The 15487-nt window shown below is 43.4% G+C and overlaps 1 protein-coding gene across 2 annotated transcripts in view; it reads right to left on the bottom strand.

Moving 5' to 3' along the window:
• The window catches only part of AFAP1L1 (actin filament associated protein 1 like 1), a 66087-nt gene that overhangs the window by 2419 nt on the left and 48181 nt on the right, over positions 1–15487 (bottom strand). Inside the window, exons 15-18 of one of the 2 annotated variants that reach the window (XM_008255226.4) lie at positions 15090–15201; positions 9368–9532; positions 7116–7309; positions 3793–3921 (exon numbers count right to left, since the gene is read on the bottom strand). In XM_008255226.4, the coding sequence (XP_008253448.2) occupies positions 3793–3921; positions 7116–7309; positions 9368–9532; positions 15090–15201 (600 nt within the window). The remainder of the gene's footprint in view (positions 1–3792; positions 3922–7115; positions 7310–9367; positions 9533–15089; positions 15202–15487) is intronic. The other variant, XM_017341176.3, reaches the window with a different exon arrangement.

Raw genomic sequence — 15487 nt, 5'->3', positions numbered from 1 at the left:
GGGTGGCCGAGGCCCAAGCACTTGGGGGCACGTTCACTGCTTTTCCAAGGCCATTAGCAGGGGAGTTGGATCAGAAGCAGAACAGCCAGGACACAAACCAGCATCCATATGGGATGTCAGTGTTGCAGATGGCAACTTTACCCACCAAGCCACAATACCAGCCCCTGCTTTATCTTTCTTCAAAGTACTCATTACCACCTGGCATCATCTTCTGTATTTATGCATGTATTTCAAGTCTTGTCTTCCCAACTTCATGAAGGCAGAGACTTTGTTTTGGTTCCCTGTTATGTAACCAGAATCTAGAATAAGACTGGTATATAGTAGGTCCTCAATAAATACTTGTTGAATGACTGGCCAACTGTAGGAGTGAATGTTGGCTCTCTGAGGCCCTGAAAGTCAATTCCAAATGAGGATGCTTAGCTACAGAGCCCTGCATTTAAGTTCTAGACAAAACTGGCCAGCCTTCTCTAAGCAATGTTGCCATGAAGGTAATAAGTAGCTGCCCTTTAATTATATTCTGATATGATATATGCAATTTCAGGCCAGAAAATAGTTGGATGCTTGGGTGCTGTCTACCTCTCCCCTCTCAGTTCATCCACTTGCTTTCCCTGCTCCAGCTGCTCCCTGGCCTGTGGTCAGCAGGCACAATAGAGAGCCAGGGCTTTGTGCCCCTCTTCCTGGAATGCTTACACTGTAGATCTTCTCAGGCCATTCCTTCCCACCATGCAAGGGACTGTAATAGAGGCCTTCTGTAATCACTGTATCTCTCTATTTCTACTCCCAGTCCCTCTTTCTTGTTGTTTTATAAATGTATCTGGAAGTACCTTTTCATAGTAACTGGGCATTCTTGAAAAATTATTTATTTATTTTGAAGAGTTAAAATTGTATATGTGCGGGTGTAAAAAGTTAAGCTTAAGCTTACAGGTTTAAACCTTCCTGGTACAGCTGTAAAAATAAGACAGAGTGAAGTAGCACCTTGACAGTAGGGACTCCATTTTGGAGCACTTGAGACTCCATTCTGAGAAAGCACCCCCCACCGTGAGACTCTGGTCTGAAACTATGATCTCAAATAGTCGGACAATAGCAGTGCACTACATCACCCTTGGCAACACACAAAAACCCCCTAGCATGATTGCTCAAGCTTAAAAGTAGAAAGGTTGCACCTGGGTTACCTGGGCTAATAATGAAGATGTGATTTGTCTGTGTCTTACATTAATGTCAAGTCCTAATTGCTGATTGTAATATTGTAACTGGTATTGTCAAGATTATGATAAATATTAATTTCACTTAGGTTTTAGGTTATGTTGACCCCAGTAACCATATACTCTCTTTTGATTTTATGTACTCTCTTTTGATTTTAGCAACCGTGCATAGCAACCATGTATTCCCCCCTTCCCGGTTTTGCGGTTTTTGCCTTTATAAACCCTAACCTTTGGTTATTCGGGGCTGCTCTGTTCATGTATGATCAGACAGCCCCAGCATGCTGGATAATCAATAAATCTTTAACCCTTTGCTGGTTGCATGAGAAAAAAGTCTCTTGGAGTCGTTCCTCGGGCGGTGGGCTTTTTCAGACTCTAACAATTTTATTTGGATGGGGGGAGAAGAGAGAGAGAATGAATGAGAATGAATTTATGTTCTCACTCTCCAAATGCCTGCAGCAGCCAGAACTGGGTCAAGTCAAAGCTGGGAACCGAGTCCAGGTCTCCCACATGGGTGAGAGGGATCCAACTACTTGAGCCATCACTTGTTATTCCCAGGGTGCATATTAGCAGGAAGCTTGAATTGGGAGCACAGGCAGGAATCATACCCAGGTACTGCAATATGTGATGCAGCTATCCTACGTGGTATCTTAACTGCTGTGCCAAATGCCCAACCCTGCACTTAACATTTTCTCTATCTCTTCTCACTAGCTTGGAAGTTCCTTGAGAGCTAAGACCCTTCCTGCCATGTTCACTGCTTTAGTTAAATTTCAATTTCCTCAGCTGTGAAATGAGGCTAAGGATGCCCTTTTTACTTGGTCATTACAAAGTCTGAAAAAAAGAAGGCAATGAAAGTGTTTAGCAAAATATTTGGCATTTAGCAAGGGCTCCTTGTATTTCTATATTGAATAAAATTTGAATTTTCCACTACTTTAAACAGGATATTATCCCTTTTTATGTTACTACTTTTCTAATTTTAAATTTAATTTTTGACTTATATATTGTGATTATCATAGTCAAGTTTGTCAACACATCTATCACATTACCTAATGACCATACTTTTTTAATGGTAAGAATATTTGAGACCTAATCTCTTAGAACTTTAAGTATACCATACTCATCTAGTATTGTTAACAGTAGTCTCCATGCTATATATTAGATAGATCTATCTCTAGAACTGAAATTTTGTACCATCTGACCAATATCTCCTCATTTCCCCTACTTCCCAGGCCCCAGCAACCACCATTCCACATTGCTGTTTTATTTTAAATTAAGCAAGATTACTTTTATGTATGTCTTATAAAAGATATTGTTCTAAATAAATATAAATGGATTTACAAAAAAAATAAAATAAAAGATATTGTTCCAGGGCTGGTATTGTGGCTCAGTGGGGCAATGCCAGCATCCCATATTAGAGCTACAGTTCAAGTCCCAGTTGCTCTGCTCCAGCTCCCTGCTAATGTGACTGGGAGAGCAGCAGATGATAGCCAGGTACTTGGGTCCCTGCCATCCAGGGGGAAACCCAGATGGATTTCCAGGCTTCTGGCTTTGGCCTGACCCAGCCCCTGGCTGTTGTGACCATGTACCAGCACATGGAGGATATTTCTCTCTTTCTCTCTCTCTTTCTCTCTCTCCATCTTTCTGTCTCTCACTCTGCATTTCAAATAAATAAATAAATAAATATTTAAAAATAATAATAAAAAAAGAAATTGGACCTTGAAAATCTGTCCACATTTCTTAGCTTGGACTTCAGGTCCTTCTATACCAAAGCATCTTTCTAGTCTCACCTCCCCCTCAGTTGCTCATTCTGTGCTGTCAGGTGGATCCGAGTGCCAGCATTAGCGAAGGCTCATGAGCATCTCTGGTGTGCCAGGCACTTGTTATTCAGATCCACTTCCTTATCTACAATTCTGAGACCTAGAAAGCCCTGAAACCAAAATATTTCCCAAGTGGTTTCGTCAAACTCATTTGGTGAAAAACCTGACACAACCCAGTGTGAAGCTGTTTATAATCTTTATTTTGTTCCCTTGGTGTGAAAAGTCCCCATCTTTTACTGTAGCAGTGTGAATGTGTTTGACTACAGGGTGTGCCCTGAAAGCCTAGGTATGTACTTTGATGTATATATAGTAATACTGCATTTCATCTTTCAAAAATCCAAAAAGTTCTAATTAACAGATGACCTTAAGAGTTCCACAGAAAGGACTGTGGACCAATACTTCAGAGCAAATCCTGGACTTGGGATTGGAAGAGGTGGCTCCATTCTTACCTTGATGCCTGCATCGGTTTAGGCAAGTTCCATTACCCCCTGACCTTCAGTTTCCTCACCCAGGGAATAAGCCCCTTTTGTGCTCAGAACACAGGTGGCAGGCTCAGAAGTCAGAGGACTGAGCTTGTTAGCATGATGTATCAACAAAAGTGAACCTGTTCTGAATGAGGCCAGAGGACTCTTCCCTCTGAGGAAGGTTCATGAGCGTTACTGCACGTGGGTGAACAGTTATCTTTTCTCACTGACTAGATGTAGGGGTTTTGGGGAGGTTCCATGTAAAGGGGCTTCCTGAACTCTGACTGTGTATTCACTGAGTGATGACTGTACCTTGGCTTTCTGCAGCACCCTTCCTTGGTTGGAGGCAACTATGGATGGGCTTCTCTTCCTTAGCTCAGAAACACAGTTGACAGGCAGAGGTTGCTCTGGGGCGCTGGTCTGGGGTTTGTTTGCAGTTTCCTGGTGATGACAAAAACAGTTCAGTAGGATGGGTCTAGTGATGGCTACCCACACCCACCCTATCCTCGAAAGAATCAGGGCAGGGATAAGTATCTGGCGCAGCAGTTAAGATGCTACTTGAGATATTCCATATCCCATATCAGGGTGCCTGGGTTTGAGTCCTGGCTGTACTTCAAATTCCATGTTTCTCTGACTGCACACCCTGGGAAGCAGCAGGTGATGGTTCATGTAGTTGGGTCTCTGCCACCTTCATGGGAGACCAGGATTGAGTTCCAGGTTCTTGGTTTTAAGTTGGCGCAACTCTGGTCTATCCCTAGCTGTTGGGGCATTTGGGGAGTGAGCTAGTGGATAAAAGATTTCTGTTATCTGCCTTTCAAAAAAAAAAAGAGAGTAGTTTAAAATGGAAAGCACTAGGCAAACCTGCCAGCACTTAACAGGGTGAGTGAAAAAGGTACTCAGGGCCATAGGATAGATATAGTGACAACCGAAACTACTGAGCCTCACCACGCACCAGGTGTCACGTGGAGTGGATTAGTATAGTTAACCTAGTTAATTTTTTTTTTTTTAAATTTGACAGGTAGAGTTATAGACTGTGAGACAGAGAGTCAGGGAGAAAGGTCTTCCTTCCGTTGGTTCACTCCCCAAATGGCTGCCATGGCCGGTGCTACACCGATCCAAAGCCAGGAGCCAAGTGCTTCTTCCTGGTCTCCCAAGCAGGTGCCAGGGCCCAAGCACTTGGGCCATCCTCCACTGCCTTCCTGGGCCACAGCAGAGAGCTGGACTGGCAGAGGGGCAGCTGTGACTAGAACCTGGCGCCCATATGGGATGTTGGCGCTGCAGGCAGAGGATTAACCAAGTGAGTCATGGCGCCAGCCCCAGGATAGTTAACCTTTCAACAAGCCTGTGAAGTAGGCACTGTTACTGATAGTCATTCCATCTCACAGATGAGGAAGATGGGAAGGTCAATTTGCTGAACCAAGGTCACATGACTGCTGAGTGGGAGGCTGGGATTCAAACCTTCAAACCCCACAGCTGTATTCTTAACCTCTCTGCTGTATCCTTTTCATTTTCTACCTTACTTTCACCCCTTAAATTTTCCAGATAACTGTTTGGTGCCTTACTGAATATAGTTCCTTAAGTATAACATCTCAAAAGCTAAGCTAGGCCGGCACCGTGGCTCACTAGGCTAATCCTCCGCCTTGCGGCGCCGGCACACCGGGTTCTAGTCCTGGTCGGGGCGCCGGATTCTGTCCCGGTTGCCCCTCTTCCAGGCCATCTCTCTGCTGTGGCCAGGGAGTGCAGTGGAGGATGGCTCAGGTGCTTGGGCCCTGCACCCCATGGGAGACCAGGATAAGTACCTGGCTCCTGCCATCGGATCAGCGCAGTGAGCTGTTTCTCTCTCTCACTGTCCACTCTGCCTGTCCCCCCCCCCCCCAAAAAAAAAAAGCTAAGCTTGTGGGGAATTAGAGACAATTTCTTTTTTATCTCCCAGGGGCATCAAAGGGCTGTAGAGTGGAGGGAACAACAGGGCATACTGGTAGGAGCAAGCAGCTGGTGAATGAATCACTCCTAGCTCCTTCCCCAGCCCTGTATGATCCCTGGTCCTTCTGTTCTTCGACTGTACAGTAAGGCTGGAAATGCCTCGTGCGGAGGAAGTGTAGGGTGTAAAGACCAAGGACTGGCTTCAGTGTCATGGGTGTGGGCCAACCAGGCCATGTGACTTGATACAACAATAACAATAATACAACACCCAATGCCAACTCATACCTATTGGACAGGTGATTTCATCTCATTAAGTCTTGATTTCCTTGTCTGAAAGCAAGTAAATCATTTATTCATTCAACAAATATTTATTACACTCATATTTTTAAAGGCTTTGTAAAGGGCTAGGGATATAATAAAACAGACATAGTCCAATTCTTAATAAAAAATAAAGTCTAGACATGTAATAAGTAAGGACACACACATACACCCACACACAATTTATGGTTAAGTGCTCTGAGGAAGAATAGTAGGACTGTTGGTAATTTTAATCAGTAGTTTCCACCCAGGGATGATTTTTGCTGTCGCAGAGAACATTTGGCAATTTTGGCAGACAGTTTGGTTGTCATAACTGGTGGTGAGCATAGGCTAGAGATACTGATAACTATCCTGTGATGCACAGCACAGTCCCCTGTAGGAAAGAATGATTGGCCCACATGTTTACAGTGCCGAAGTTGAGAAGCCCTGATACAGACAAGGTCTTGGAAGTCCTGAGGAAGTCCCATTGGAGATGACAGTGTGTTTCCTGTAGGGTTGCTGAGTGTAGTAGAGACACCGAAGGCAGAACCCAAGGACAAGAGCTGGTGCATGGGAGATCCCAGAAGAGGGCATGCATCATGTGGCTGAGCAAGACTCTGGAATCAGACCCCCTGGTTTGGACTCTGTGTCCCTGAGTGATCTTGAGCATGTCATTCAACATCTCTGAACCTCAGATCCCTTGTCTATCCAGTGGGGTTAATACACATAACCCTATCTCATGGGATTGTTGTAAAGATCATGTGAGATAACAGGTTAGGATGCTCTATAGGTCTATGGAAATCGACCAACATGTTGGTTACTCAACATGAGGTAGCTACTGTTAACAGTAACCTCAGCTGTTTCTGAGATCACTTTCACAGAAGTAGTGCTTAGAAGTGATCACATAGTGGTGCTGCTGTGAGGAAAATAACCATCCAGAGACCAAGGAATCTTGCTCTAAGAGTCTCTTTTCAGCTGTGCCACCTGTGCCATGACCACTCCCCTCTCTGGGCCTCAGTTTTCTCATCTGTAAGTGATCATACCCTTTAAAAATTATGTATGTATGTATTCATTTATGTGTAATTATTTAGAAGACACAGAGAAACAGGCAGAGATCGCCCATCCACTGGTTGAATCAATCTGAGTCTCCCACATGGATGCCAAGAACCCAAGTACTTGGGCTATCACTGCCATCTCCCAGGGTACACATTTGCAGAAAGCTGAAATCTGGAGTAGAGTTGGAACTCGAAGGCAGGCCCTTTGAGATGAAATGTGGAAATCCTCAGTGGTATCTTAATTGCTGCTCTAAATGCCTGCCCCAGTGATCCTTTTATTTCTGAAAAAAACATCATGTTAGAAAGGTCTATAGAGTGTTAAGGAGCAGCAATCCCTGGTGTGGGGGGCTGGGCACTCACCCTACTCTTGTTTTTGCTGCTCATGGAGAGCCCCAAGGCTGGGCCGCCAGCCAGGGACTGCTGCAAGCGCTCTTTCACGGCCACGAGCTTCAGCTCCAGGTCAATCCGGCGTTCTTCCTTTGCCCGACACTGAACTTCCAGGGTGGCCATGGCTTCCTCCAGAGCCTTTAATTTTACTCCTGAGTCTAGAGACCCTGATGAGAAAAGGGTGAGCCTGGCTTGAAATGTCAGCAATTCTGGCACGGCCCCCTGCCCTTGCCTGCCCCTTCTGAAGGACATTCCCTGCCCCACAGTCCTGGTTAAGAGATGGACTTTGGGCTTGGGCTTCTAGCTTCATGCTGGGTGGTGTGTTCTTTCTTGCCCAGTACTTCTTTTCTGAAAACACCACCCTGATTCTCCACTTGGAGACCACCTTTCCCCTATCATTCTCTATGGTTTGGGTGAGGCTGACCCCACTTTTCCTTCAAGCGAATAGTAGATAATAACTTAGACTCACCACATTGTATCTTCTGGTCACAGATTGGTGTAGGGACCAAAGTTGGTCCAATGAGAGTGAATCCTAAGACTTTGTGGTGGTCATTGGAAAGAGCTGCCTCTGCCGGCATGGCTATCCATAAGGACTGCAGGTGTACAGCCACTGTGCCACCATAAGGGGGAGAGAATGAAACCGAAGGAGAGGAAGACAGAAGCATAGACTAGAGAAATAAGTCTCCTAGTGACATCATTGAAGTCTCTGAACCTCACTACACCTGATCTCTCAATTTTCCAATTATTACTTTCTTTTCATTTCTATGCCAGTGTGACTTTGATTTCTGTTACTTGTAAGCTAAAGTAATAACACAGGGATTTATACAGGTCAGGATTTCTAGTCGGATTTTGCTGCTTTTTCAGTTTGATCCAACAAACTTAGAGTAGTACCTTATTTGTGCCAAGTGTTGTGTTGGATATTACCAGGTTTATACACTGGTTCCATTCTTTGCCCTGAATGAAGCTGCAGTGGAGGATTTTCCAGTAATGTTGAGCTTTTTGCATTCATTTATTCAGTAAATATTTGTTGAATGCTTTCTGTGTACCAAGCCCTATCCTGGGCCCTTCAACATATCAGCAAATAAAACAGGCAATGATCTTTGCTCTAAGGGGTTTGATTGTGTGTGTGTAAGAGAGAGAGACAAACAATAAATAAAAATGAGGATAATAATCTGGCAGGGTACAAAGTGATATTAAAAAAATGCTGAGCAGGAAAAGGAGAAAAGATAGCTTGCTGCAGACTCTGGTTCTGCCTTTATTGAAGGCAAAATGAAATTTTTTGAAACCAAGCTGTCTTGCTAGGCCTCCTTCCCACTGATTTTGGTTCTATCCTTTCAATGAGTCTTCAGCAATCTGTGGGTAGACTCCAGCAACAGGGATGTGAGCTCCTGAAATGGTCTACAGGACTGTGAACTGTGGGGCTTCCTCTTAGGAACGGGTCCAGAGGTTCTGACTCTCACCAGGCTATGTGATCTTGGAAACTTCAGGCTGAAAATGTGGCCAACCACAGTTAGAGAGAGAATCCAAAGGAAATGCATCAGAAAATGGTGTGTGGAGGAATCCAGAGAAGGCAGGGGCCTGCTTAGGTCCCTGGATTTCAGAAGATCCTGGGCAGGTATCGCTGCCCCTCATCCCAGCTCCTGACCATTGTCACACATGAATGAATGAATGTAGGGTTCAGAATGATCTCTCTCTCTCTTTTCTTTCTTTTTTTTTTTTGGACAGGCAGAGTGGACAGTGAGAGAGAGAGACAGAGAGAAAGGTCTTCCTTTTCCATTGGTTCACCCCTCAATGGCCACTGCGGCCAGCACGCTGCGCTGATCCGAAGCCAGGAGCCAGGTGCTTCTCCTGGTCTCCCATGTGGGAGCAGGGCCCAAGCACTTGGGCCATCCTCCACTGCACTCCTGGGCCACAGCAGAGAGCTCTTGTTTTCTTTATGCTATGACACTCTTTGTTTTTCTCATTTCTAATATTAGTTTGCACCCTGCTACATTAAGCACTTGCATTACTGTGATGCATTTTCATGTCCTTTACCCAAAAGCAGTTACAACATTGATGACGTTTCTTTTAGTGAGGGGGAGTGATGATGGTGTTAATGAAGAGAAGGAGATGAGAAGTCCACCTCTCCAGGGTAGGAAACCTTGTGACCTGTATGAGTTCTGTGCCAGGAGCGGTGTGTTGGATGAGCCACCCATTGGCTGTAAGGACCATACCCATGTAGATACCTGGGCTGTTCCGAATGGCTTCCTTCAGCTCCCTCTTCTCCTGCCGCAGTGCCACCAGCTCTGTCTGGATTGTCTCCTTCTCTTTCTCCAGCTTCTCTTTTTCTACCAGGTACCTTCGGGCATCCTCTTCAGCTCTGTTCTTGCCATATTTGTATTGATTGGCACCTGCAGAGGTTTGGGGAAGACAGAGGCCTTTAGTTCTGACCTTCGTAAGGGTATTGGTATTTGGATATTGTTAGCTTCTGTCTTAGCCTCAGCTTCTCCATCTAGATAATGGGGATATTTAGATCCATTCCTTTCAATATATTTAGCGTGCATTTCTGAGGGAAATAAGTAGCAAAAGGGAGGCAGTAGAGCATGGGAAAGAAGAGCTTTGGAACCAGACAGACAAAGGTTGGGTCTTCTGTGGCCTTTGCTGGTTGTGGGACATCAGGTGGAAGTGAATGGTGGTGCTTTGTGCCTTTCCCTCCAGGACTCACTTTCCTTATGTGTAAATATTGATAAAATTTACTTCTTAGGATTGTGGTCAGGTTTAATGAGATAATTAGTGAAAAATACTTATAGTTCTTGGCAGATAGCACTTAGTAATTGTTAGGCAATAATGATAATACTATAAAACAAATTTTTGATTGTCAACTCCCAAGTATATATAAATCAAGAAGATAATTACATATAACTCAGATCTATATAGATTCTAAACCTTCAGTTAAAGTCAGGCACTGCACATTTTATTTATGAGAAGAGTTGGGGGAGGACAGACCTAATACTACTGTAGGCTCAACACTATGATGTACAACAGCAGCAAACAATTATGTCAAAAATATATTCTAAGTACTGCATGCTAAGCCATTGACTTGTATTTCCATTTAATCCTCACAAGAGCTTTCTATCATCAGCTCTATTTTATTGTTGAGGAAATTAAGGCACAGAGAGGTGAGGTCCCAGTGCCGATGGTAACAGAGCTGAGGTTGAATCCATGACTGACTCCAGAGCCATTAGTACTACCCTAGCCGAGTCAAGGCTATGCTCCAGCCTCTCTGGGGGAGAGTTTTACTTTTTGATTACAGATAGCCACACACAGCCCTTTGGTATTTCGTGGGGTACAAAATGATTCCCATGGTTTACTGATAACTGGGGCTCCTGTCTTTTCAGCTCTTAGAGGGACTGGAATGGTCACCCAGTGACTGTTGCAAAAATCAGTTCCTACCACAAGTGTACTGCAATTCCAGCCTGATCATAAACACAACATGGAGAGCAGACATGCAGACCTGTACCTCCCCAAATTTTCAAGACACACAATGACATGCTAGGCAAGGTGGCTTCCAGACTTTACATTTTTATAGCTTGGATTAAAAACAAAAAGAACAAAGGATTACCAGTATTTTATGACATCAGACAAGGACCTTTTTGTGCTACTGTTGTTATACCCATATATGTTACAGACTTGGCAATGCATTATTATAATTATTATATTATTTTATGGCTATTAAGCTAAGAGGAGGAGGGAAAGTATATATTAGTGGAATTTGTTATATCTGGCTTCTTATTTCCATTTAGTATCATTTTCTTACATCTACCCACCTTCTTTGGGTCATTATTTTCAAAATTTTATGTTTCTATGTACTACAGGCCCAACAAAATGCAAATAAATGGATTTCTATGCATTTTTTAGTGAATTAAAAGAGAATATGTATTTTGTCTTTTGCTCAGTTATCTTTAACAATGTTTGCTTTTATGTGTATGTGTGTGTGGTGTTATGTGTGTGTGAATTCCAATTTCCATCTGATTCATTGGCTTTAAGTCTGAATTTCCTTTTGCATTTCTTGTAAAATAGGTCTGCTGGCAACAGATTTTCTGTTTCTGAGGAAGTGTCTTTATTTTACTTTCATTTTTGAAAGAGAGCTTTGCTGGACATAAGAACTTGGTTGACAGCATTTTTCTTTCATGGTTTTGGAATATGTTACCTCACTGCTTCTGGCTTTCTGATAAGACTCAACTGTTAATATTATTGAGGCTCTATTGTAAGTGAGGGGTTGATTTTCTCTTCGTCTTGGTGTCAGCATTTTTACTATGACGTGTCTTGGGTATCTCCTTGCCTTTATCTTACTTGGATTCAGTGAACTTGATGGACATGTAGATTAATGTTTTTAAAATACATTTGGCATGTTTTCAGTTATTATTTATTCTAACATTTTTATGCTCCTTTCCCTTTCTTCTCTTTCTGGTATTCCCTTTATACAAATATAAGGGACTTCAAAAAATTCATGGAAAATGAAATGAAAAGATATACACATTTTCCACGAACTTTTTTTTTTTTTTGACAGGCAGAGTGGACAGTGAGAGAGAGAGACAGAGAGAAAGGTCTTCCTTTGCCGTTGGCTCACCCTCCAATGGCCGCCGCGGCCGGCGCACCGCGCTGATCCGATGGCAGGAGCCAGGAGCCAGGTGCTTTTCCTGGTCTCCCATGGGGTGCAGGGCCCAAGCACCTGGGCCATCCTCCACTGCACTCCCTGGCCACAGCAGAGAGCTGGCCTGGAAGAGGGGCAACCGGGACAGAATCTGGTGCCCCGACCGGGACTAGAACCCGGTGTGCCGGCGCCGCTAGGCGGAGGATTAGCCTAGTGAGCCGCGACGCCGGCTTCCACGAACTTTTTGAATTCCTTTCATATTAGTGAACTTACTTATGTTCCACATTTCTCTGAGATTCAGTTTATTTCTCTTCATTCTTTTTTCTGTTTTTTGGCTTGTGTAATCTCCACTGATCTGTTTTCAAGTTCACCAGTTCTGCTGCTTCAATTTTACTGTTGAGCCACTCTAATGAGTTTTTCATTTCAGTTATTATACTTTTCAGTTGCATGATTTCCATTAGGTTCTTCTTTTTTATTATTTCTATCTCTTTGGTAGTCTCTGTGTGATAATACATTGTCATAGTACCTTCCTTTGTTTCTTTAAGCATGGTTTCCTTTCTTCTTTGAGCATATTTATTTGGCTGTTTGGAATCTCTGTTAAATTCTACATGTGGGTCCTCTCACAAGCAGTTTCTCCTGCTTGTTTTTTCTCTGTGTAGTTCACACTTTTCTGCTTCTTTGCATATATTTTGGATTGAAAATTGGACATTTGAGATAATACATTGTAGCATCTTTGAATACTGAGCCTTCCTCCTGCAGGGTTGTTGTTATTTGTTTATTCTGTGACTTGGCTGGACTACTTTACTGAAGTGTACTTCCTCCTGCAATGTGAAACTTCTGATGTTGTTTCTCAGAGGGCACAGCACTGGGCATGAGAACAGTCATCCTGGGATGACAGTGGTTTTAGCAAGGCTCTCTGATTCTCCCTCTGATCTTTCTGGTAAGCAGTTTGCCTCTGTTGGTATCAGAGTTAGCTGTTAGGCTTGACTAATTGTCAATTGATAATTCCATTTTCTTTGACATTGCCCTGGGGCAAAAATTGCTCCAGGGGTTGATCCAATTAAATTCAGGCCTATACATGGTAATTTTAGAGGCCAGTATCTGAGATTTATTCTGATACCAGGAGGGCCCTGGTAACTGAGGCCTCCTTCCAACAACCAGCACAAATTAAGCCATGTGAATGAGCCATTGTAGAAGTGGATCTTCTAGCTGGTCAGGTGTTCAGATGACTTCAGATGAAAAGCCATCTGCAACCTCAAGGACCCTAAGCCTAAGTAAGATGCTCAGGATTCCTGACGCACAGAAACTGTGACATAACACATGCTTATTGTTTCGGGGAGCTAAATTTTTAGTACTTTGTTATGTAGTAATAGATAATTAATATGTGACTGGGGACAAGACCTTTGTGTTATAGACTGAATGTTGACATACCCCAAATTCATATTCTGAAACTTGATCCCCAGTGTGATGGTGTTATGAAATGAGACCTTTGGGGCATGACTAGCTCATAGGGTGGAGTCATCATGAGTAAGATTAGTATCAGTTCTTAAAGAAAGTCCAGATAGTTCCGTTGCCTCCTGCCCTAAGAATACATGGTGTAAAGATGGCCATCTATGAAACAGGAGATGGGACCTCACCAGACACTAAATCTAAATATGCTAGCACCTCAGTCTTAAACGTCCCAGTCCCCAGATCTCTGAGCAAATTTCTGTTGTTCATAAATCACCCAGTGTGTGGAGATTTGTTATAGCAGCCTGAAAGGACCAGGGCACTTTCCCTTTTATGTTCTTCAGCTTCTTTATCTGAAAACCAGTGTTGTTGGATGACATTAGTAGTCTATCCTGTGGTTTCCTCTTGCCATTGAAAGAGCCCTGTGGCTTCACAGTGACAGCTCACAGGATACTGTTTGGGCAAAGAGGAGACCAAGTGGCCTTAACCTAAGCATCTCTACTTTTATCACTTTTCTGAACTGGGATTTCACATATATTTGATTTGAAGAAAGGGTTTGGATCTTTTTTTTGTTTTGTCTTTGTTGTTAATGTTATTGTTTTTTTTTCTGTACATTTTGTGATTTTTAAAATCTTACATGCTTATTTCAGTTTTGTTTTCCATTTACAAATGGGCAATTCACAAGGTCCTGATTCCATTGCCTATGAGAGTAGAGTCTAAAAAATTTACACAACCACCCTCTAATTCCTCAGACCAGCAGAGAGGAAAGGAAATTTCCAAAGTCACACAATGATCTAGTGGTCTGTGAGAAATGGAAGGCAGATCCCTGACCCCAGGAGGGGTTATCTATTCCTATGAAATGGAGCTGTCACATAGGAAAGCGTTTTTTAAAAATAAGCCTTTGAAAAGCAAAGAACAGAACTTGACTGTGTTCAGGTGTAGAGGGAAGACACAGAAAGCAATTAAGAAAAAAACTCTTGGAACATCATGTCCTACGGGAAGCAGACTTGCTCATAAATATAAATTACATGGGAGCAGAGATGAGTGTTGGAAATCAGACAAGACTTAGGACAGAATTATTGGGCATACTTTGTCGTTATAGTGTAGTGTGGCAATCTGGCAATTCACCAAGCCTAGGACACGGAGGTGAGCTGTGACTTTTGTGGGAGCCCACTCCAGGGTATCTGGAGGGGCTTAGTTCTGCAGATATTATCCAAATCAGAAGCCACAAATCATTAAACTCTGAAACAGATACAGTTTATAGATGATCCCCTATACAGACACACACACACACACACTCACACAAAGGCTTCTAAAAGTTTGTGGAAAATGGAATTAAAAAATAAATTTTGGTAGGTACAAAAGTTTTGAAATCCATATATCATTTTTTCATAATACATATTTTCATATACTTTTTGAAGACCACTTTAATTAATATATGGCCTTATTTGGTATTAAATTTTTTAAAAAGCTAGCTGCTAATATTCAAAAAATAGATTTTGTGTATGGCATAGATTTCTGGCATTCTCTGAATGTTGTCGTCAATTTGATAATAAGGGGCTGGCCTGCCACGTGGGGGCCATGGACTAGGGCTGAGTGGCAGCCACCTCTAGGGTTGGAGTCTGAGTGCTCCTCTTTCCCACAGTCACCCACCACCTGTTATTTCTCCCCCAAGGGCACAGGCTTGCTGTGCTTCATCACTGTGAGCTGTCATTTTGCTTATGGTAGAGGATTCTTACTTGTCACTTCCCTCATGTACTTATTCGCCTGACTCCTGGAGCAGGAGGCTATTTTGGACTGTTCCCCTCCCCCCACTCCCCAACCCGCTACTTCTGTTGAGCAGGGAGGGCCCACACAGGACTTACTGGAGGCATGGCGCTTAACTTTGACCTGTGGGTCCACTCGATGGGACTTCTCACTGCAGGAGGAGGCATGGCGCTTTACCTGGGCCCCAGTGGGGCGCTCAGGCTCCTCATCCTGGTGGGAGACGGAGGAGGAAGGTTAAGTACAGGGAGGCTCAGGCTCATTGACACAGGTCCTTGCTTGGTGCTCGTGGAACCTTTGAGATGTTGGCCTTGTGCTTGTGGACTTAGGCAGCACTCAACAGTTTCTAAAGCACTTTCCTTGGCCCTGTATCATTTGGAACTCATAATTTTCTTTGGGGAGGCAACCCTAAATGAGTACCTGCTGAGAGGAAAGCTAGGAAGTTTCAAAAGACTGTGTGACCATAGGTATTTTGATTTATCATAGATTTTTTTGTCCT

This window comes from Oryctolagus cuniculus, chromosome 6, assembly GCF_964237555.1.
Source record: "Oryctolagus cuniculus chromosome 6, mOryCun1.1, whole genome shotgun sequence".
In the NCBI taxonomy this organism is placed as follows: domain Eukaryota; kingdom Metazoa; phylum Chordata; class Mammalia; order Lagomorpha; family Leporidae; genus Oryctolagus; species Oryctolagus cuniculus.
Note: the sequence above shows the minus strand (reverse complement) of the source record. Positions and strands in the feature narration are given on the sequence as shown.